The sequence below is a fragment of the Amblyomma maculatum genome, unplaced genomic scaffold, assembly GCF_055883805.1.
Source record: "Amblyomma maculatum isolate TAMU_Amacu unplaced genomic scaffold, ASM5588380v1 scaffold_37, whole genome shotgun sequence".
Lineage (NCBI taxonomy): Eukaryota > Metazoa > Arthropoda > Arachnida > Ixodida > Ixodidae > Amblyomma > Amblyomma maculatum.
The window spans coordinates 437,889-462,201 of NW_028146762.1; the positions used below are offsets into that span (position 1 = coordinate 437,889).

The window sequence follows — 24,313 nt, forward strand, 5'->3', positions numbered from 1 at the left end:
AGCGACTCCTCTCTTCTCATCAGATGACCAAAGTAGCTGAGCTTTAACTTTAGAATTTGACCCTCCAATGAGCAGTCAGGGTTTACGGTCGACAATATGGACAGATTTGATCTTCTGGCAGTCCAAGGAACTCTCAAGAGTCTTCTCCAGCACCACAATTCAAACGCGTCAATTCTTCGGCGGTCAGCCTTTTTCACAGTCCAACTCTCGCATCCATACATCACAACTGGAAAGACCATAGCACGAGTTATATGGATCTTGGTTGGCAGACTAATGTATCTGCTCTTTAGTAGGCGGTCAAGGCTAACCTTTGCTCTCTTTCCCAGAAGCAGGCGTCTCCTAATTTCATGGCTGCAATCTCCTTCCGAGGTAATCTTGGAGCCCAAGAAGAGAAAATCTGTCACAGCTTCCACTTCTTGTCCATTGATGCTCCAGGACTTGATAGGACAAGACGCCATGATCTTTGTCTTTTTAATGTTCAGTTTAAGCCCAAACTTCTCACTCTCTTCTTGTACGCGCATAAGAAGTCTCTTGAGTTCCACTTCACTTTCTGCCATTAAAGTGGTATCATCCGCATATCTAAGGTTGTTGATACGTTTTCCAGCAATCTTCACTCCAGCTGAGGACTCGTCCAGACCGGCCTTCCTCATGATGCACTCTGCATATAGGTTAAATAGGCAGGGCGACAGTATGCAGCCTTGCCTCACTCCTTTCTCAATCGGAAACCAATCACTAAGACCATGCCCAGTTCTGACTGTGGCCTCTTGCCCTTCATACAGGTTCCTGAGGAGACAGATGAGGTGAATTGGAACTCCCATCTCTTGGAGAGCTTGCCACAATCTGCTGTGATCTACGCAGTCAAACACTTTCGCATAATCAATAAAGCAGAAGTAGATGGGTTTCTGGAACTCTCTTGCTTTTTCTATGATCCAGCGAAGGTTGGCAATTTGGTCTCTAGTTCCTCTGCCCTTGCGAAACCCAACTTGCACGTCCGGAAGCTCCCGATCCACATACTGCTGCAGCCTACCTTGGAGGATTTTCAACATCACCTTGCTAGCATGCGAAATAAGCGCGATTGTGCGATAGTTGGAACAATCTTTGGCACTGCCTTTCTTTGGAATGGGGATGTAAACTGACCTTCTCCAATCCTGTGGCCATTGCAGGGTTGTCCAAATCTTCTGACATAATGTATGCAGAATGTTAACAGCGTCATGGTTGAGGTTTTGAAGCAACTCAGCTGGAATGTCATCAATTCCGCTTGCTTTGTTCTGAGCAAGGCTGGCTAAGGCCCATTCGACTTCACTCTTCAGGATGCTCAAGATCACTAATCACAACCGTCTTATTTTGGGTTTGCACATTCGGGTCCTTCTTGTACAGTTCTTCTGTGTATTCCTGCCACCTCTTCTTTATCTCTGAGGCTTCAGTGAGGTCCTTGCCTCGTTTGTCCTTTATCACGCCCAGCTTAGCACAGAAGCTTCCTTTCATATCATAGATTGTCTTATACAGAGCTCTTGTGTTCCTTAATTGGCCGTTGTCCTCAACTGCTTGGCACTGTATGTTCAGGAAGGCATTCTTATCTCTCCTTGCTGTTTTCTGAAAATCTGCATTGAGAACCATGTATCTTTCTCTTTCCCCATAACTTTTGTCATCCTCCTTTCCTCAGCTATTTACAAAGCCTCTTCAGATAACCAGTTTGCTTTCTTGCATTTCTTTTTCTTTGGAACTACCTTAGTAGCAACTTCTTGTATTATATAACGAACATCAGTCCACATCTCTTCGGGCTCTCTGTCTTCTAAATCTAATTCTTGAAATCGATTCCTCACTTCCACAGCATATTCTAATGGAATTTGATCCAGATCATACCTGAAAGGCCTTCTAGTTTTCTGCGTTTTCCTCAATCGAAGCCTAATTTTGGCAACAAGAAGCTGATGATCGGTGCCACAATCGGCCCCAGGCCTTGTTTTTACTGCTTGTATAGAGCTTCTCCATCTCTGCCGGCAAAGAATATAATCGATCTGATTCCTGTACAGACCGTACGGTGAAGTCCATGTGTTCAGGCGCCTCTTGTGCTGTTGAAAATGAGTATTCGCTATGGACAGGTTGTTTTCTTGACAAAACTCTACATAGCCTCTGCCCAGCTTCATTTGGCTCGCCAAGATCGAACTTGCCTATAATTCCGGATATTTGTTCACTCCTGACCTTAGCATTCCAGTCTCCTATGAGCAAAACGACGTCTGATAATGGGGTGCGGTCTAAAAGGCATTGTAGGTCCGCATAAAATCTCTCAACGTCAGCTTCTTCAGCAGTAGTGGTCGGCGCATAAACTTGGATAACTGTTATGTTGAAAGTGTGACCTTGGATCTGAAGTGAAATCATTTGGTCGTATTTGGGGTTGTACCCTAGCACTGTTTTGCCCATTCTTCTGTTTACTATGAGAGCGACCCCATTCCTTCTCTTGGATTCGTGCCCACAATAAAAGACATAATGGTCGCCGGAGTAAATTCCCCCATTCCGGTCCACTTGAGCTCGCTGATACCCAAGATATCAATGTTCAATCTGTCCATTTCTCGCTTGACGACATCCAGTTTACCTTGCGTCATAGATATTACATTCCATGTTGCTATATGATATATCTCCTTGCAACATCGGACTTTCCGGTCGCTTCCCGACACATCCACAACTGAGCGTCCTTTTGGCTTTAGCCCACCTGCTTCATTCGTCCTGGAGCTACTAGGAATCGCCCTTTGTTCATCCCCAGTAACATGTGGGACGCCTTCCAACCTGGGGGCTCATCTTCCGGCGCCATATCATTAATGGTATTGTGACTGGCCATAGGGTTTTCTTGGCAGGAAATACTGGAGTGGGTTGCCATTACCTTCTCCAGTGAATCACATTTTGTCAGAACTCTCTGCCGTGACCTGTCTATCTTGGGTGGCCCTACACAGCAGAGCTCACGACTTCATCGAGTTTCGCAACCCCCTCCGCCACGACAAGGCAGTGATCCATGAAGGGAAGTACTTAATGTTTAAGTGGACGCAAGAATTGCATCTCTGAACTGAAATTTTGAAGCGTACGCGTGACATGTGGCTGCGCCGGGCTGTGGTGCTTTTGGCTGCTGGAACCGTGCGGAAGATGCGAAAAAGTCATTTTTCATTCCTCGCGGTGACGATAATAGCAACAGAAGGAAGCTATGGCCTCATGAGATCGGGCACAAGATTTTCATGGCCACGGAAAACACCCGACTATGCAAAGGGATTTCTGTCTGCTTAAAAAGCGGCTCGATTGCCCTGGATGGCCTTTGTTTGGGCATATGCTGTTTCATGAGCAAAATATCAATGACGCTATGACTGCGTAGCCATTACTTGTACTGTAGATGTCTAGTAAAAAGCCACTGCCATTTTGCGCCCCCTTACTTTCCCCTAACAGACCAGGACTGCAATATAACGCGTGGAATCAATGCTATCAAGCTGCTCATAATGGAAAGGCAGTGCTTGGTAATGCGTATTATGAAAATTTAGTCCATAGAATTCGTCAGTTAATTGATGTAAAGGAAACATTGGAACAAGAGGAGGTTGCAAATGTGTCAAAATTATCGAAATGGAGAGCCATTATTTGTCTATGCTAAATATGGGTGTATAATATAAAAAAACATTGTACCATAAAAAGTGTGAAAACAACCGTGTGTGTGAAACGCTATTGAGCCATTGTTTTAACGGAGGAGTCCCGCGACGTTGCATGGAATGCAAAAAGCTCCGCTGAACGCGAACAGGGACTCGTCAAGTTTAAAGAGGTGGCATCCAGGCTTACTGGTGACATTATTGCCCGGCAGCCTATAAGGAAAACGATATGAAGCAAATAAATAATAAAAAAAGGGAGGAAGCATTATTTGTGAGCTTTGTATCGCATTACACCCGATTGTTTTTTTTTTGTGTAGTTGTTGGAAGATATACTTGCGTTGGTAATGTACAGCTGTAGAGAAACTGGCTTTTCTAAAAAATAAACCTATTGGACTACTGTGTAAACGAAATAAACTCACGCCAAAAAAGTGTGTAAAACGGAGTGTACCTGAACGGTTACAAACGCAATGACGCCCATATTGCATTAGAGCTCTGTGCGCAACGACGTTCCCAAAAGTTGCACAAAACTCGCAGTCTACTTATTGTTTAGTAAGGAAACGAGCCCAATAAGTTTACTGATGTATCGTTTCTACTTCAAGTTCGCTACTAATTTCAAAGCATAATTAATGAACAGTTTCCTAACCGCTATACGGAGGGGAATGGTTCAGAAGAATGAACTGGCTCGTTTAACGCACGCGTTTTGTTTTTGTTTTTTGAGGTTTATGCTGCACACGCATGTTTAAGTTATTGTCCCGGTCTTTTGAAGCTTCTTGAGCAGGATAGGACACAAATCTGTTGAATTAACAGGTTTATGTGTGCACCGATCGCGGCTTCATGAGGACGCGGTATGCACGAAAGAGTGCGGCGCTTCATCTGCTAGCGCTGCTCCCCGGACACCTCGAGAGGGCGCTCGTGTAGTTGTCGCTACTTTAAAAAAAAATAGGGGGTGTTTTGTTAAAGTGAACCATTCTAGCTTCCTTCACTTTTGTTGCGCTGGTGCATTCAGCCGCCCGGCCGACAAGGGATAAATGTATTCAACAAATCGTGTGTCGTGTCATAGTCATAACACCATCGTTGAAAGTCGGGACAGGAGGCAGTCGCTGCGGTGAGCTGTGGCGCATTAACGTGACGACAAATGTTGACACTTTGGCGCAAGCACTTAGTAAAAAAACCTACTGCAAAATGCCAGCCAGTGATCAATTACAGGAGTTAACGTTTTAGTTAACCTGCTACGAGTCTATGGTCCTCTGGATCGCACCCCTAGGATCACGAATTCGAAATAACGCAGTCCAGGTGCCAGGTGTGACCATCAGCTATTTCAACCCCTCAACGTAAGTGTGTTACACAGGCAGTTTCGGCAAAGTACTCAAGGGCGTGGCTTGCAAAATGAAATGTAAGACGTGCAATCATTTAGAAAAAGACATAATGGTTAAAATTAGTGCAAGCAATTTCACTTTTCACGTAAATTCATGCTTTATTCGCACATCGACAAACGTTATTTACCTTCTAGAATGCTCATTTAGTCATAAGCAGTCCGTACGTGTGACAAGAATCTTTGAACATAGGGCTAAATGGTCATCGGGCAGACACAGGCAAAAACCTCACGAAAGCATTTTCTGAGCATTTCAATCAGAAAGATCATATGTTCAAAGACATTTAATTATTTTTCCCTTAGGCTATAAATCTTCAAGGGACAGAATATATGGGGAGGCATATCAATCCACACATTTGGAATATTAGAACCAACAGGAATAAAGATCTCGAAAATAATATTACAATCCTTCAAATATATTCCCTCTGCGCCATAACAAGCTGGGGAAAACAATCCTATATAGCGTTAATTATACAGTTTGTTCACAGCTTGTGTACACTCTATCCCTGCTCCGGAATAGCATACACTGCATGTGTTTTTCCAAATATGTTTCTTTCTTGTCACTTCTTACTTTCGTGCCCCCTTGAATCCTTCTCTTCAGATAACTCCTTGCCGAAAGCTTTTGATAACTGTTCCCCTGCAGCTGCATTCTTATCAGGACCATTTGAAATGCCTTTCCCTTCACAAGAAAGGCGTGTCAGCATCGAACCTGTTATAGGTGTTGACTCCTCATCGACCATGCATTGGAATTTTTTTTTTCTGCTGCCGCTTTTTATGTTATTTTTCCGGCCCACGGGATCCCCGGTTCCAGGCTTAGAAAGGTATACCCCTTAAACACTCTTTCTCTCCTTTCCCTACTTCTTACTCCTCGTCCCTCTTCCCTCCCACCCCCATGGCGGTTCTTCAGAAGCAAAATCATGATCGCGCTGCCCTGATGGAGACAAGTCTATTTGCCGAAACGTTGGCTCGGGTCTAGAACTGAGGCTCTCCCTCAACCCTTGTTCAGAGCCTCTTTCATACTGTGTAGCCATATTCTTTCTCTAGTTCTACCCTGGATCCTCAAATCCTCAACTTAACTGCTTTACACAAGCAGTTTCGGCAAAGTAATTAAGCGGGACGCTAGCGGGATGCAATATTAAAAAAAAAAAATTCAAGCGCATACTTTTTTTGCGATGTGTCCACTAATCGGTTATAGAGCCTCCATACACTCGGCGCTTTGTGTCAGCTGAACGATGTACTGCACTGACTTTAAAATGCCCTGTACCTTTGTCCTGATGTGGCTTTTACAGGACGAACCTGGAAAGTCAGGTTTTCTGTTGGAGATCACGTCGTATGGTCGCTGCACTACACTGACGAAAACAAGAAATTCTTTCCAGCAAACGGACTGGTAAGCCATTTTATTTTCTCTTTTACTGATTCATTGCTAAAAACTGTGTGTTTGTAAAGATAACGTATACTCCCAATGCATAGTGCATGCACCACCTTACGTTCCTCCAAGCTTTTATACTGTGAATGAACTGCTGCCACAGACTAATTTTTCCGTACAGGCTTCGCTATAAACATATACTGAGGACAACTTCGTCTGTTTTTGTGGTTTAAAAATTTGATTGTTTGGTTTATTAAATGAAAATTGTAAATTCGCTTATAGGAAAGGAAAGGCGCAGTGTCTCTAACACTTCTCGGTGAACACATAATGTTAGCCGTAAGGGCTAAGGAGTGAAAGTAGGAAGGCCGAAAAGGTGCCGCAGTGCTGGGGCTCTGCAAGAATTTCGACCACCTGGGGATCTTTAACGTGCACTGACATCGCACAGCACACGGCAGCCTTTGTGCTTTGCCTCCATCAAAATGGAGCAGCCACTGTCGAGTTCGAACCTGGAGACTTGGGATCAGTAGCTGAACGACTTAACCACTGCTGAGGGTAAACTTTCCGTTGCTAAATTAGGGCAAGAAAATTGCACATCCATTAAGCGAGGATGCAACAATCGGTTCCAGAATTCATGCGCTGACTGAGATCCTTAACGTTCCGCAAAGGTTCTTTGCAACCGAAAGCTGCATCCAGTTCTGAGTGAGTCGAGTTTTAAACTGGAAAGTTACTTTTCCACCACTCGGTTCAAAGTTGTGAAATAAATATCCAATAGGACACCGTGAGCGCCCTTTGGCAGTGATTGTAGGTGTGGCGTATCATCAGAGTGCGTATTCTAAATCAGCATCTACGCCACCACTTTCGACTTGAGAGACCAGCCAGTTTTTGGCGATACCGCTATTTTAACTTATGGTGGGGAGGGGCGAGAATTACTTCAGCAATCTTTTGAGTCAAATACGCCTGTTTCTATAAACGCGGTAGTTTCTCGTTAAATGCGAAATATAATTTATTGCCATTGTTCATGTGAGAGTACACGAAATAATATTCTAGTGCAATGGATCTGTATAGAATGTAGTAAAAGAGTGAAGTTTAAAGCATTGTGTGGAGTTTGTAACTAATAAACAATTATTGAAAAACGGCTGTTCGGCGGCCGATACGGTGTCGTCCACCTCACCACGACTTCACAGGCGCCTCTGCGCTTTGTACGTAGTGGTTGAGATCTGGATGAACCTTTAGACCTGGCCGTGCCCAAGTAACTAGGGCGAGGCCCTGTGGGGCGAAGATTATAACTGCCTAGAGGCTGTCCTTTTTCTTAATTTTTTTTCTCGCATGGGTGTGTCTGAGTAAAGGCTGAGCTACATGTACGTGAAAGCTCACGCGAACGCGAAAGCGACGGCGGCACGCGTCGCGCGAAGCCTTCGCGCGAACAGATATGCATGTGTCGTTTGGCTCGTCGCTCGGACATGCCGAAATAGAAAATTTCGCGTTCTCGGCCGGAAGTGCATGCCCCATTAGCCAATCACGAAGCGTTCGTCACTGCCGCTTATTTCGCACGGTTTTGTTCTTTTGCAGTGTTGCATTGTGATTATGCATTACCGTGTAAATGTTTCGCTTCGTACGAACAATGGTGAATGACCAAGTATTCGAAGGACCGTCTGATCGCAACCAAAAAAAAAAACAAAAAAGCATGAGATGACGTGACTACTCGTATAGTGCAAAATAACACAAGTTAGACGCTTCAAATCCATTTTATTTTGCATGTTTTCGCAAAATACTTCAATTCTTGAAATTGTTATGACTGTTTTTGCATTTGCAATAGTTCTGCGGTGTACTATGCCAGCAACATTGAGCGCCGTCGCCGTTTCGCGTTGCCGTCAGTTGGCGCTGTCGCGTGCATGTGTCTTGTCCAGTAGGCGACGGAGCGAACCATGATCGCTTTCGCCGGGCCGCTCGTTGCGTCGCTCTCTTTTTTTTTTTATCACATGTAACTCACTCTTTAAGAGGAGGGCAGAGATGCATCATGTTTAATCGGCGATGTTTCCGGTGCTGATAATGCACATTAACCGTTTTTGCGGTGCGGGGCAAACGATTTAATGCCGACCTGTATGGAGATTGTTCCAACCTCCGGAATATCCTCTATGGCGTCCTTAAAGAACCACACGATGATATACCACATACCTAAATTATATATGTTTTGAAACTGTTTATTTGTTTAGCCTGGACTTATTATTGGAGGAAAAAGGAAAGCAGCCCTAGCGAGCTGGTAAAACACAGCCGGTTCTCCCTAATTAAAATTAAATCATAATTTTAATCTAGTTCAACAGCCGCATTCAAGCTTTGGTTCCTATCATGCTGCCCAAACGTTCTGCATCAAGATCGAGAGCTCGCTAATGTTTACGCTTTTTACGATTGCAGAGCGAACTGCATAATTTTAGAGGCTCAGTTAAAGGTTCCATTCGACAGCATGAAATATCGGTGCAGTCGAGTGAAAAAAAAAAAAACATTACGAGACAGAGTAATGCGCGACAAGAAAAAAAAAGCTTTGCCTCTCTGTTGTCTTCACTATTAACATAATGCACTGAAAGCCAGCAAAGCCTTTAAACACGTGTCAGTGTGTTCTCTCTCCTTTTATACGTGATCAAAGAGATACGAAGCTTTGGTCGCCTTGGTTCAGGCAGTAGACGCTTCCATTCTTATTTTGTAACTCCCCCTAGAGAGCGAGAAGAGCCCTGGCCCCATTCTGAGGGCAGCTCTACTTGTAATGAAGGAAAAAAGGGGCTTGCTAATTTGACCACGTTCAGAAGGGCAACATTATTTTCACTGCACAGAATTTCAGCCAGCTAAAGTTTTTTCTTTGCATGAACAACTCGGCGCCCCTAAGCCTATTCGACACGCCATTGAACGCTTTCTTCTTTACCCTCCTAAATGAGACACGCGGTAAAGCTCAGCGCAACAAAATTTGTGGAGATTTTCTTCTCTCTAGCAACCATCAACTTTTCATTCTACAGACCAAGCTCTCGCTTGGCATGAATCAAAAAGGTGCGGAACATGCCAACTTACGCTTGACAACCTCGTTGTTTCCCGCAGGGACCATCGTTCTGGTTCCCGGGGTTAAAGCTCAAAGTCGGTACATCAGTAAAATTCCAGGGCGAAGTCGTCCGGTTCAACGAGGCAGACATGTAAGCAATAATTTCTATTGTCCGAACTCCTCTCCAGGTCGAACAAAGCAAACATAATAGACTCCATGGTATATGAACTTTGAGTTTTTTGCTATACACACGCCCCTTTGACATCAGCTCTGGTTTCTATATCGTGAACAAGTATGCATTCTTACTTGCATTACTTTTATTTTGCAGCATTGAAGCGAACTTTGGCCATCCCGACATGAACCTTGCGTACAATTCCGGAAGTTGGTACGTGGGTAAAACCATCGCTTTCCTGGTAAAAAGGACGGAAGAGTCGTTTCTGGTTCTAACAGATTTTGCAAACGAGAACGCCAAAAGAGTAACGCCCCGAGACGAGCCGTACAAGAGCGGAGAGATCAAGCCGGAGTTCAGCGACAGTTTCCGACTTTTGAACGTCTATGTCGTAAGTGCGCCCTGTTTGCTTTGCGATTCGTCATAAAATAATGTTCACAAAGTATCATGCGCCTTTACTAAACTTAATATGATAAAGTAATGTCCTCTTAATTCCGTCTAGTCTACAGCTTTCAGTTATGGTGAAGACTACGCCATCTGGATAACTGAATTCGCGGTGCTCCACTTGCTGATGGGGAACACTTGTTCACGAGAGACAAAGCATTAACCTTAATACGACTCACTAAAAAGCCGTCCAAAGTGCTACGCGGAGAATGCCGGGATGGTATACGGGATAGGAGGTTGCGCTTCATAACATAACAACGCGCGAGCAACTGAATTGTTGGTGCACAAAAAACAGTATGTCAAGTCAGGAAGCATACGCTGCAAAAAAAACAAAACGGCGCCGAGCTCGATGGGAAGCCCATGTAAGAAACAACCCTAATCGAATTCCACAGTCATTCTTGGCACTTGCAAATACATTGGAGATGCTGTGGTAGGACCTTGGAATGGGTCAGGAGTGCATGTGCTAGGGCTATATGACGGGAAATAAAACGCTCGAGCCGGGGGCGGGAAGGCAGTAGCGGCTGCTTCCTGCTAATGGTTCTGACGCTTTCGCTCTTCTCGCGTCTCTCACAGCAGAGTTGCTTTGAGGCATTAAAACCTATAAACTAGACCAAACTATCTTTTCAACGTAGTGATTGTAACAAGAAGTTAGTACGATACGGCAGCTCGAAAAGTTCAAGCCCCCCCCCTGCCCCTCTCTCCCCCTTTATGTGATGTCGTCGGGGCCGCTTTCACTACACCGAGACTTGCGTATGAACCTGGAGCTAGCAATACACGTGGAATGGAGGATGATATAGACGAATACAACTCAAGCCTGCAGTAACTGCCACACTCAACTACTCCGCGACAGAAAGTATTCCGCTTTTAAAAGCTTTCTTGTCACCTAACTACACAGCTAAATATCAGGCCAAAATATATGCTATTAAATTTCCATGCCTTTTGCTTTTTCCGATTTTCTCAAAAATAAAACTGATTCCGTTTAGTATTCAGCAGAGTATTACACTCGACATGTATGCCATGGCCGAAAGACAGCACCTGCTGTTTTTTCCTAGTTCTTACCATAACCAAACGCAGCCAGAGGTGACGCAGAGGAAAACAATGAATCGGAAATAATCCCCAATCTGCACAGTTTCAAAAGAGCGAAAGAAACTTGGCTCTTGTTCGCCGTATGACGGTGGTAAATATATGAGTCTCAAGAGCGGAATATAACAGATTTTAAGCGGCACTTTGCCTGGAGTTCCTATGGTTGGTTGCGAGTCGCTCCCATAAACATGCAACCACTCAGAGCATTTAATATTCGTTGAAATGCGCATATCCAACACTCGAAGTTCCGGTCTGCAGGAACGCGGCAATACTAGCGTAATTTTCAAGGGCGATCATGTACCGCACCTTTTTTCGTCACCGGTTGTGCTAGTTGTTTCCCTTAGTTCCTTTTCTCATTTATCAACTCAGTCTCTAATGGTACTTCTGCCCATAGGGTTGGCAACCATTCGAGAAAAGAGCGCTGCGCTAACTCATTTTCAAGATTCAGCCACGCGGCATGCATCGCATCTCGAGGCATTCCGATAAAAAGCGTTTCACGAGCGTTAAACAGATTGCACGTAGTGCATGCATGGGTATCTCAGCAGCTCAAGCTACCAATAACATTGCTAACTTCGAAAACATGTGTAGGTTTTTGGGGTTTAACGTTCTAAAGCGACTAAGACTACGAGAGACGCCGTAGTGGAGGACTCCGGAATTTTCGACCACCTGGGATCCTTTATCGTGCACTGTCATCACACAGTCCACGGGTGCCGTGCTTTTCGTCTCGAGGGAAAAGCGGCCGCTGAGGCAGGGATTCGATCCAGCATTCTTGGGAACAGTAGTCGAGCGCCGTAACCACTGCGCCAGCCCGGCGGGGAAAACGTGTGCTACAGCCAATTGCTAAAGAGGGAAGAACCCCTGCCTTGCGTTAGTGAAGTTGTGCACGTTGAGTTCTACATTGTATTTTGTACCTTGATATCACCTTAATGCACGGAATTTCATTATGTTCGCCATTTGCTGAGGCAGCATAGAAAAACAGGCACACAGGGCTTTTTCACCTCTAAGCAAAATATTTCAATTAAACTGCAATGTTGCGCGGGTTACACGCAGAGATGCTTCACATCTTGTGATAAGACACTGGTAGTATAGTACTCTGAATGCACAAATGCAGTTTTATATATTTTAAATATAGATGAGGGAAGATGGCCTGCCGCTGTAGTCGTTCTGTGCAGGTTCGTACAAACCAGATATCACGTCATAAGACCGTTTTTGATGGCTTCTGGACGCCTAAAGCGAAACTAAATTGATTATGGGCCACTACATTCTGACCAATAACCATCGAAATGAGACTGCGCCCAAATTCCGTGGGGTGGTCAACCGCACTCTAGGTACCCGCAATATGCAGTGCTTGTTTCCATCCATCTAAGCACTATGACGACTTTGATGTTCCCGTGTCATCAGAGGGTAGTCTTAACTAGCCGCGGAAAAGCGGGTTTACGCCGCGTGTGCGGCGTGAAGGATTAAAAAATCCCGAGAGCCCTGATCTACACTGCGGAAATGCGAAAGCCTAAGTGCTGCTCGTGTACAATGTGCATCACGTTTGACCTCTTTATCATTAGCAACTAAATGCACAGTCATTATCCTTGCCAATGTGACCATTGTCGATACATAAGTGGAGGGTTCTGGGAAGAGTTACCGAAATGCTTTCAGAGCGTTTGACGTTTAGAGCTGTTTTCTTCCGCCTCTGCCATTTCACCTTTATGGGACGGATAGGTTATCTTCTAACCAGCACTTTCATCCATATGGAATTAATAGGGTGTCCATAAGTCGGATGCCTTCACCATTATCATACTCAGCCATGCATTTCTGATGAATGCCGGAGAAGTGAAGCGCCGCACGCCGTTCTGCAAACAACGTTGCGCATTTGTGTGCATCGCTATGGTTGTAAATTCTGATTGCTCTACGATTTACGTCAGCGCTCGTCGTCACTTGTATGTATCGGCAGCGCGACTTATGTGAAACAGAATTCTGATCTGCGCTTGTTTTTTTTCTTTTCAGGAGTGGAGCACGTTTACTTCCTAGCGAACAGAAGAATTATACGAAGCTTTTCGAATTCACCGAATATTCATTTTGAGAACAAGATATGGTCGTTTACCACGTGCGATATTTTGAGAGGACACAATGCTGGTATTCACATTAAAAATTTAATAAAGAAGTTTCCGCGTCATGTCTCCGCGTGGCTTTCAGCATGACATGTTTTAAAATAAGGAGGAGTTATTGCTTAAGATTTAATGTGTCGTGGATAGTTTTAATTCGTTTTACACGTTACAAAAACTTAGGTAGAGCGAAGCTTAGTGTTCGGCACATTAGTCACCCAGAGCTTATAGTGTAACTGGCGGCCGACTGGTCGGGTAGAGGTCAACTGCTTGCTCCTTATGATCGTCATTATCGTCGTCGTATTTAAGAGCCTTGGAGATGAAGTCGAAGGCCTTTGTGGTGTTGCTTCTGCCGGATCAGCAGGCTCGCATAGCATTCCCTACTGGCGGCCGGCATCGCTTCGGAACCGTCCCCCCGGGTGCACAGCCATCGCTGGAGCCACAACACCACAAGCACCGGGTAGAAGATCAAGCCCACGCTTACCAGGGTGCCCCGGCGCCCTGATGCTGCGGCAGCATCCGGCGTGCCGACGTCGTCGTCGTCGGCGGCGTGGTTCGTGAAGTTGTTCTTTGGCACGTGACGCTAGCAGCCACCTACACGTCGCCGTCACAAACCACTCGTCAGCTTCTGTGCTCCTCTCGAGCTCTGTTCGGTTCGCAAACCTATAGATATGACCGCTATAAACGTCTTTTGATAGAAGCTCTTGTCCTACCCTATCTCGTCCTCTCATCCTTTATTGCGGTAAGCTTTGTGTGTGACAATCACTACACCAATATATATTCCTTTCTGAATTCTTAATAATATGGCGTAATTTTACTGTTGCATAAAGTACATAACTAACGCGGCCCGCCGTCTAAAATAACAAACAACAGATTTTCTGTGCGGTTTTTGAAAGTCAACCTGTTGTAATAACAGAAATATCTGTACTAACGAGTGAATTTTCTGTAGTTACAACAGATAATTATTTCAGAACTACAGACAACACATTTGTAAGGAAGAAAAAAAAACAACTACAGGAAAGTACCACAAAACTATCGGAAAATCCGATGCTTACGACAGAACCAAAAAATATTTTGTCGTATTTTTGACACACTGATGTGGCAATTTTCGACTTGGAGAAATTGAAGATTTTAGCTCCGTTGAATGAATTAAGAAATCCATCGTCTTGGGAAAACCACGTCGCGAATCACGGGCTATACCTACTTTTTAGGGCGAGCATCCTCGGTTGGTTGGTTGGTTTTTAGTGTTTAGCGTCCTAAAGAAACTGTGATTTTCTCGCTCGTGGTTAACTGATCTCCTTAGTTTTGGGCAGCGCAGCTAACACATCTATCACGTGCAGTAAACGCTGTATTAGTCGGCATGAATTGTAAGTTGCAAGGATGCGTCTATTGTTGTATGTCTTAAAGTCCATGTGTACACAGTCATGCTTTCTCGGTAGTGCTAAAGAGGCCCGGACAGCAAGATAGTGACCGCTAAGCTATTTCTTGGGAAGATCTATGGTCTTGACGTGCGATGCTTTTCGCGTTGGTACGGGAGAAGATATCGAAACATGAGCTACGATGTTCAAGGTGTCGGTGCAGTTGTATACGTCTCACCTGCTTCCAAGGTTAATTGTACTATAGCCGCAGCCTGCCGCGCAGTACCTACTACGGGTGACCTGTACAGTTCAATAGAAGTTTCCAGTTATGAGAGCAGCACTGCCTGTATTTAGTGAATGGAATATTGCTTACGCGAAATGTGTACACGGATCTCTGGAGCCCATAGTCGTATCTACTTAAACAAGGAAACCAGGCTAATGTTGTCGCATCATAAAGAGCCGTGCATAAGATCTTGCATCTGCTTCCTAACACGGTGGTGTTAAAGACCACGCTCTCCGAAAGATTCCGGAGTTCGTGTTGCCAGCGTCATCATCGGCCCCGTGAGAGAAACATCATGGGCATGACTATGGCCTATGATATAGTCGGGGACTGATAAGCCTTTTGGTTTAACCACGTCAAGGGACCACTTGACACTGCAAACCTGACAGCAGCTGCTAACACCGGCTTGTCAATCAAACTGAAGGGTGAGACGAATCGAACCCTTCAGTACCGTTGCATTCCAAGTGATTAGTGATTAAGCCTGTGGAGAAGTGCATGGACCCAAACACGAACCCGAATGTGGAGTCGCGGACGGGAGGCGTTGACTCTATCGCGTGATGGCATTTAAAGCGGAGGTGAAATGTCCCCTCACTCGCTCCGTTTTTTGCACCGTCTCTCTTGTCTACAGGAAATAAATTGCTACGGTCTAAAACAGTTGGCCTTCGGCCATCAGAAGCACTGCTGTTAAAACACATCTTCTTCCCCTCCTGTGCAAATGCGAATAAGAAGAGCCAATACAGAAGTTAGTCTGTCTTATCTTACCCGCTCTGCTGGCAGTTCTCGACTTTGATTTGGGTCCTGGAGTGTGTTTGCCTCCGTTGGCACTGGAACATCCCCGTGGGCGCTCTCCACGGCAGCTGGGGGCGGCGACTGAGCCATTTCGTTCAACTCGACCGTTTCGAGCCATGTACGACGCATGGATCGAGGTCTCCATGTTCTAGACGTGCTCAGACCTCCCCAGAATACCTCCTGGCCAGACTCGGTGGAGATGACAGTCGGACCGCTGTGGGAAATGTTCGGCGCCTCGTCTCCTATGGCCATGTTGCTGCACCCGAGCGGCCGTCCAGGTGCAAGGGCATGGATGTCCTTCCTGAGCAGAAAGTTGGGTGTTAGTACGCAGTAAACGCCCGGTAGCTTTGGAAACTCGCCTTCTTACCCTTCAGAATACTGCTAAATCCGTGATCGCCGCAGAAGCTCCATCACGCTCGCAACGTTTCGAATGCACCGCGTGACGCACGCTTTATGGCAATCATCTTCCTCTTTCCGCTGCGTGATGCACCTGCAGTGATCATGCGATCAATGGTCATTTAGAACCTGAAGATTTGGAAAATCAACTTTTCCTAATTTTAGTACTAGTTGAACAGCTTCCCGAAGATGTCAGGACTGTGAAAAAAAAAAATAGGGGGGTTTAAGTATGGCTTCGACTTAGTGATATAGCGAAAGCTGAGTGTTGTAGCGATAGCCTGTTTGACACCCGCTTTTCAATCCGCGTTCTTTTTTATCTTTTTTATTTAAATTAAGTTTTGGGGAAAGAAAGAACCCTTATACTTTTGAGTAGGCGCCTGGGAATTGTGGACACCTACACCTTATCATGTCGTCATATTTTTTATTGTATATTGTTCATTGGTTTATAAGAAAGGAAAGGCGCAGTATATGTCTTTGACCTTCCAGATGGTTTAAGGTGACATCGCACAAGCCTGGGCTGCCTCTCCATTTTTAATTGGTTCACAGAAACGGAAAGGTGTAGTATCTGTCAAACTTGTTCTGTGGACACCTGAACCGTATCGTAAGGAAAGGGAGGGTGTGACTGAAAGTGGAAAGAGCGGTGCAACCATGGTAGAAATTGGTGTCAAAGCGAAATCGCACGTGAAATACGGGGTCCCCGTGGTGGCTCACCAGTGGAGGGGCTCGCCAGCGCAGCCAAGAGACGCTGGCGGAATCCCGAGAGCAATGACCGCGCTATGATGGAGTCGAAATGCAAAAGCGACTGATACGGTGTGCGATATCAATACCGTTTAAGAATCACTGATCCTCTTGGCGACGCCCCCCCCCCCCCCCAACCATGGTTCCGTTTCTTCTTTCCACCTTTTTCACGGTGACGTACTGTATCCACCTTCCAGTGAGATGGTTATGGTACCTCTCCTGCCCTGAAGACAATTTTTGTTTTTGAATTCTGAATTCGGCTAAGATTGCTATAGCATAGCTTTGGTTGGTGGATATATAACTTCCATCTTGAGTTGCAGCAGAATTTCTTGTGTGAACAGGTTCTCCTTAAATTCGAAATCGCGTAGACAAGAACAAATTATCCTTGCCGCCGAGCCAGAAGCTTCCGATCAGCGGTGTATTAAGCCCGGAGTGCGGAGGGCGACTAAGCATTGCAGAAGTATGGGCTGCGTAAACAACAATAAAGCACGGACCTTCAATCTTTGTACACGCAATCTCGGACGAATTTCTCTAGGGAAAAATAATCAGGGGAAAATGTACCCATGCTCTGGCGAAGTCATCTAAGTTTTCGCACCGGCGGGAGGGCCTAGTGGTTAGAGCACTCAACTACTTCGCCCAAGGACGCGAGATTGAATCCCGGCCTCGGCGGCCGCTTTTCGGTGGAGGCGAAAAGCAAAGCGCCCGTGTGCTGTGCGATGTCAATGCATGTTAAAGAATCCCAGGCGGTCGAAAGTTCTGGAGTCCTCCACTTCGGCGTCCCTCATAGCCTAAGTCGCTTTGGGACGTTACACCCCACACACCAAACCAAAGCAAATCTAACAGGTTTTCGAACTTCAAGAAATCGTTACCTTTTTTCTGGCAGCGCTGGTGCGATCGTTAACGCAGGAAGCGTTAGCGCTACACTGCTCTGCGGCGATTGCAGAGCATTAGCGCGAGTATGAGGTAGAAGATACAATGTCCTAATTTCGCCAATCCTCCTTGTCTGAAAAGAAGATGAACCTGTTCCTCTAGTCAAAAATTGATTAGAAACGGCGGATTTGTGTTGAATTACATTAGGAACGTGTACTTAGGCGTAATATAAACTTAAGATCACCGAATGACACATATTTGGGTGCGAAAAAAAAAAAACGAATAAACTTGAATCATAACGTCACATCCGGCGAAGAGACGCCGAGGCAACGTGAGGCCTCAGAAAATAAGTACAAATACCGGATTTGTGTTCAGTTAGATCAGAATGTCTAATTAGGCGTACTTAATTCTGAAAATAACCAAATGACCTATATTCGGTGTCAATTTGTGCAAAAAACGAACAAGCTTGGATGATCAAACGAGGCAAATGAGTACAAGGAGTCGCATAAGAGCTTGCAGCTTACAACAGTTAACAGGTACTGCCTAATAGCGTCCAACGAATTTTTATGGAATTTCAGGGGTCGCATGAAAATTCCTGGGACCAGACGCAAACAAATTTGCTTTTTCAAAGTACTGTGTACAACGCGTTTCTATCTGTTTCAGTGTAAGCATTGTATTTGGTTTTAGCGGATACCGTAGCTTTGGCGTTAGTAACGGGCATATTTCACTGCATTCTAACAAAGTATAACATGGCTTTTTATTTCAAAGGCAACATCCTGCTCAGGGAAAATGCACCTATGCTCTGGCGAAGGAAACTATCATCATCATCAGCCTGACAATACCCACAGCTCCCATATGCTCTGGCGAAGGCATCTATATTCGGGGACAACTTTCTGAGGCAATGTGGTGGAAGCTACGGACCCAAAACACACCAGCTAGCTCCGCACAAGAATATAGTGCGTCCAGAAATTTCGCAAGTGATGCTCTGGAATGTTATACCATTACGAAACTATTAACCTTATTATTGTATCGGGCTTCTACCACAGTAATAGCCATTACAGCGGCAGTTTAATACGTAGCGCTCATGTCGATGGCTGCGCGGCCTGCCGACAATCTCGCAAAGCGCAAGCAGCGTACGCGCGACCGGGTGGGATGCGTCTGTCGCTTTTCTCCGCCCATTTCTGCGCGCGTTCGTAACCCACGTTAGTTTGTGACAGATGCGCGTTCGTAACACGCGTTCGTAACAGGCGTCTATTTTTGACAGCGTACATTGTCGTGCGCGGTATTGATTGGTCGCGACTGTAAAATTTTCAGGCCAGGTACTCGGACCTATATGGTGCAGTAACACAGTGAAGAAATCCCCGCCCTCGTAGCTTTCGCGCCATGCCACAGAAAGTTGTCCCCGAGTATAGTAAGTATTCGTACCGCCGGAATGACTCAGTGGTTAGGGCGCTCAACTACTGCGTCCAAGGACGCGGAATCGAATCCCGGCCTCGGCGGCAGATTTTTGTGGAGGCGAAAGGCAAGGCGCCCGTGTGCTGTGCAAACTCAATGCACGTTAAATAACTCCAGGTGGTCGAGATTTGTGGAGTCCTCCAATTAGGCGTCTCTCATAGCCTAAGTCGCTTTGGGACGTTAAACCCCACAAACCAAACCAAACCAAATCTAACAAGTTTTCGAACTTCAAGAAATCGTTACCTGTTTTCGTTCAACGATTTACGCTAGAGCAGGTAAACCTTTAGCACGGCTGCAGATCTCGGACTACCAAGATGGCGGCCGATGCGAAAGCCCTTATCCAACCACTTCGGCCTCGAGCAACATAGTCCATGCTTAAGGCGGAGTTATACTCCGACGTCTTCGGCGCGCAGGCAAGCACCTGTCGAAGTCGGATACGTCAAGTCGGCGACGCCGCACCAGGCACGAAACCGGCTCCCTACAGTGAAACCGGTTCCACCGCGAAGAGACGCCTGCGGCTGGACAGGCGCATGCGCAGAAGGCGAGAAGCACCGAGGGGAGAGGGTGCACGTGCGGCCTTCCCCGAGCAACACCCGAGCGAGATGCATCCGGATGCATTCGGCGCCGGGCGCAGTCGGACCACGCCGGAAGCCGCCCAACGCGCCGGCGTCGAGCGCCGCCGGAGTGTAGCAGGTCGCGTTTTGGCCGAAGTGACGTCGCCGTGCCGGCGCGCACGCGCGCGCGCGGTACGTCGGAGTATATTACCGCCTTGAAGTAGCGTCCAAACTGCCGGCGAAAAAACTCCTATTTGTTTCTCTCCTGTACCCGACGACAATAGTGTAAGACAAACAGGAACTTTGGCGGAAATAGGTGGTTTGGTTTGGTTTGGTTTTGGGGTTTAGTGTCCCAAAGTGACTCAGGCTATGAGAGACGCCGTAGTGATGGACTCCGGAAATTTCGACCACCTGGGGTCCTTTAACGTGCACTGACATCGCACAGCACTCAGGCGCCTAGGTCTTCGCCTCCATCGAAAAGCGGCCGCCGAGACCGGGATTCGATCCCGCGTCCTTGGGCACAGTGGTCGAGCGCCCTAGCCACTGCGCCATCCCGGCGGGTGACAAGGTGTTACGTGCACAGAACGGAAAACTAAGTAAGATACACATTTGTCCTTCCACGTTTCTCTGGATGAGTATTTATATGAACTTGTGCGCAAACCTGAAGTGTGGCCTGAAGGTTGCGTATTTCGCACTCTCCATTGAAATCTGTTGTACTCACGGGCAAGGTTATCCTAACGGTGCTATGACTTCATTAGAAAATGGCAGATGAAAATAAGCTGTGTTACCAAAACACGAGAGGGCTCGGAACTAACAGGCAAGCGCTCTTCGCCGCGAATGCATAATGTCACGTGGTGAGGACAGTAGCGTTGGCAACAAATGAGTCACGGGAATCAAATTGTTGTTGGGCTGACTTGCGCCCGCAAAAGAACTGAACAACTCGGCTCGGCGATAGCAAAAATCGCGCTCAGCGTCGACGAAAAAAAAAAATGCCGGTTTCAGTCGTCAGCGTTCAGTTTAAAAGCGGCATAGACACATCTAGATAAGGCCGCGGACAGTTACTAGCATAAGCGGGAACATTATAGAAATACAAGCGCGTGGCTATAATCCTTCGAGATACATCTTGATCTAGAGCAAAAAAGGAAATGATGAAGCCGTGTCCCACGACAACGAACAAACCAAGAATACAGAAGTGATTCACGCGCTAAATTGACAATGATAACGCCGCATGCCTGCGGCTGTCAAAAAAGAACCAATAAACATCTGAATGGTTTTCAGCATTACTCCCCCCTTGAAAAAGCAACTTAAGCATAAACATTAAGGAGCGTAAACACCTCGGATTATTTAACGCGGGTAATATGGCTTCAGACAAACAACATGTAGGATTTCTTGGCGTACGCGTCGTCATTGTGATGCTGTCGTATATCGTCGGGAATGAGTTCATAGTCGAGCTGTCCGATGCGGCGAAGGATTCTGTAGGGCCCAAAGTGTCAACGTACCAACTTTTCAGTCAGACCGCAACGGAGAGGTTGTCCGAGAACTCCGCCGGTTGCTGCCACCATCCCAACACCCCCAGGTGGCGAGGCTCGCGGACGTCGTGCGTGAAAAAGTCAAGCAGACGAAGGGTGTTCCTCAAGCCACGGCTTCAATTGCTCCAGTGCAAGAAGCAAGCAGCCATGAACAAGGCTTTACAATCAGAAAGAGTGCGCAAGCATTTGGTTTTGAAGCTAATACCGTATCAACTATCAACGAGCATACGCTGTCGGTAAACAGCTCCGTATTTGGTCGGTTTTGTAATATCATGTGGATAGTGGAATCCTTAAGAAATGGTCTGGCTTTCATGCGATCACCTTTGAACCAACACTGTCGTTAATATTTTCACCTAAGCTGCCAGAAAAGTACCTTCGTGAGCGTTTTAAATTTACACGATTTGCTGCTGCCAGATACTTGAGTGTGCCGTATTCAACGCCACATAATTGTAGAGAAGATGCCATGGTATATGCCCTTTGGAATCAGGGTGTGGAATTGCAATGTGGTGTTTACTATACCCGGGGTCAACTTTCTGTGGCAATGGAGCCAAAGCTACGAGGGCGGGGCTTTCCTAACTGTATTACTACGCCATGCAGTTCCAAGTACCTGGCTTCGGCTGCGGTTTCGGCAACGCGCACGACGTACGCTCTCAAAAGCAGACGAGCGATACGAACGCGCGCAGAAATGGGCGGAGAAAAGCGGCCGACGCATCCCACCCGGACCCGCCTACGCTCTTGCGCTTTACGAGATTGTCGACAGGCCGCACAGCCATCAACATGAACGCTGTCTATTAAACTCCCACTGTACTGGCCAGTACTGTAGTTTAAGCCTGATACAATAATAAGCTTAATAGTTCCGTAATGGTTTAACATTCTAGAGCATCCACTGCGAAATTTCTGGAGGCACTATATGCTTGTGCGGAGTGAGCTGGTGCGTTCCGGCTCCGTAGCTTCCACCACATTGCCACAGAAAGTTCTCCCCGAGTATAGAATCTCGCCTGCGGTGCTGTGTTGCTGATAAGGCTCTGCAGCTCATTTTTACAAATGTAAAACTGCTTCCGCTGCCACATCCAGTCTCGAAATAAATTCCATACACATAATAAACAAACTGGAGGGCTGGTTGTTCCGAATAATAAACTTTCTCTATGCTTTTTCTAGTGTCGTTCTCGGGATCTCGAAAGGGCCTTCTAAATTGTGGAGTTTGTTATGGAGTTTTTTACAGTAATAGACTGATAATTAAAACTGCGGTTAAAACCATGCATCTTGATTCATCCGAAAGGAACGCGCGAGATGCTTGCGCACACCCCCATGCCCGTTAGACGAACTACCAGTCACATATACAGGGACTCTTGTCGGCCTCGTGGTATCGCAAAATGGCCTCTGATTGGCCATACTATACAACATAGCATCGAATGCGACTCCTATGAATGCCTGCACTGAATCATCGTGCACAACCAATCTTTCCCTGCGACGACGACGCGCTTCTCTGGGATCGAAAATAAAGTTACTTTCCCTGGAAAAAGCATACAAGACTCTACCAACCGAAATAGAGAAAAAAGGAATGTATTAAGGTTGCGGTGTTAGAATGATGAATTCTGTGGCAAAGTGTCGGCTTGAGTGACGTTGCTTTAGTAACAACAGCAGAATCAGCGGAGAGAATGGCCCCTTCAGCACGTGTTGCCCCCGGCGACGCCGGTCCCCTTCTGTCAAGAAACCACGCCAGGTCTGGGAGGAAGCGCTAGCTCGCCTCCAGACCGACCAAGTAGTAAGCAGCCGTTCTCTTGCCACAACACGACAGCCCGCCGTGCAGTCGGAGCAATTCTCATCGTGACTGAGGGAACAGAATCTTGCCCTGCGATGGGCTTGATTTTCTTCTCTCAGCACTACAGCCGCACACATAATGGTGATGATGATGTTCAAGACTTCAAAACAGTTTGGAGCAGGTCCCAGAGGTGATTTCAAATGTTGGCGCACAGCACTTTATTAAGACGCAGTTAGCAGCGCCTAAATTATCCTGTTTCCTGCGCTTTCCTAGGTGGCTGTCACTTCTCAGGTTATACGGAGAGATATTAGAGCGAAAAATAATTGTTTCCTCAGAAGAGGCAAAGTTCAGATGGTCCAACCTGGATGGTTATCATTCTACTACTGACAGCGACCTGAGTAGCCTATTCAATAACCCGGGTTTGAACTCCCTGGTCTGGGCTAACGGGGATAACCACCACGGCCTCCCATTGTCGGGTAGGAACTTGTGTTAGCGATTACGGGTGTGGCTCCTCTTTACTATTCCGCAGTATGTGATCATAATCGGCTATTTCACCACTTACTGTACATTCCGAGTCGTAATCAATAGGGTAGAATTTGTACTAAGAGGTACTTTTGAGCCGAAATCGCTGTTTAAAATATAGACAGACAAACTAGAATGGAGAAAGCAGTTGAGGTACTAAATTACAGTTGAGACTGGAATTGGAATCCCCTGTTTTTCCTTTATATATCAACCGGTCAGGACGCATTTATATGCGACCGTTAAAATGGCTAACTTACACAGTCCATCGTCGTCGTCATCCAAAGACCCGGCTTCGAATGTGATCTGCTGTGATCCGACGCGTACTGAGCATGCAATCTGTTTCCCTTCTTCTCCATATTTCACTCGCTCTTTTGTGGTGGCGGTGAAATATTTATTGATTCTTGAGCTTTAGAATTACAGCCTCTTCTTTTATCCCTTCTAGCTTACCGCGACTAGGGCGCAGGTCTTCAGCGGCAGCCAGTTAAGAATGACACGCTACAGTACATCATCGTCCTGCTCGTCATCATCATCGTTTCAAAGAGCCCGGCTCCCATCAGCATCATTGCCATTATTTGTTTCGTTAATAAAACTGAATAAACCTTCCGTGTTTATTACCTGTACGATTTTCAACCAAAACATCTCCGGAATGAGCGCTCGCGCACAAAAGTGCACCACTGTGGGACCTGGCCGCTTCGTGCTGTGTTCTGCAAATTCGACTTGGTACGCCGATTCGTGATGGAAGGGGTGGATAAGGATGGATAAGCGATATTCACTAGTGCTACTATTCTTTTTCTTTTCCATTTGGTACAATTGTAGCAAAACTTCAGGCTTTGTCGGCTGACACCAATGCACGAAAAGTTGATGTAACCTGCACAGCCGTGGTCGCAG

At 46.2% G+C, this 24,313-nt stretch overlaps 1 protein-coding gene across 1 annotated transcript in view; it reads left to right on the plus strand.

Moving 5' to 3' along the window:
• Positions 1-13,098, plus strand: part of LOC146170833 (uncharacterized) — a 31,251-nt gene extending 18,153 nt beyond the window's left edge. The window contains exons 5-8 of the mRNA XM_084586749.1: positions 6,279-6,376; positions 9,440-9,531; positions 9,709-9,940; positions 13,075-13,098. Coding sequence (XP_084442875.1) covers positions 6,279-6,376; positions 9,440-9,531; positions 9,709-9,940; positions 13,075-13,098 — 446 coding nt within the window. The remainder of the gene's footprint in view (positions 1-6,278; positions 6,377-9,439; positions 9,532-9,708; positions 9,941-13,074) is intronic.
• Positions 13,099-24,313: the final 11,215 nt, after the last annotated feature.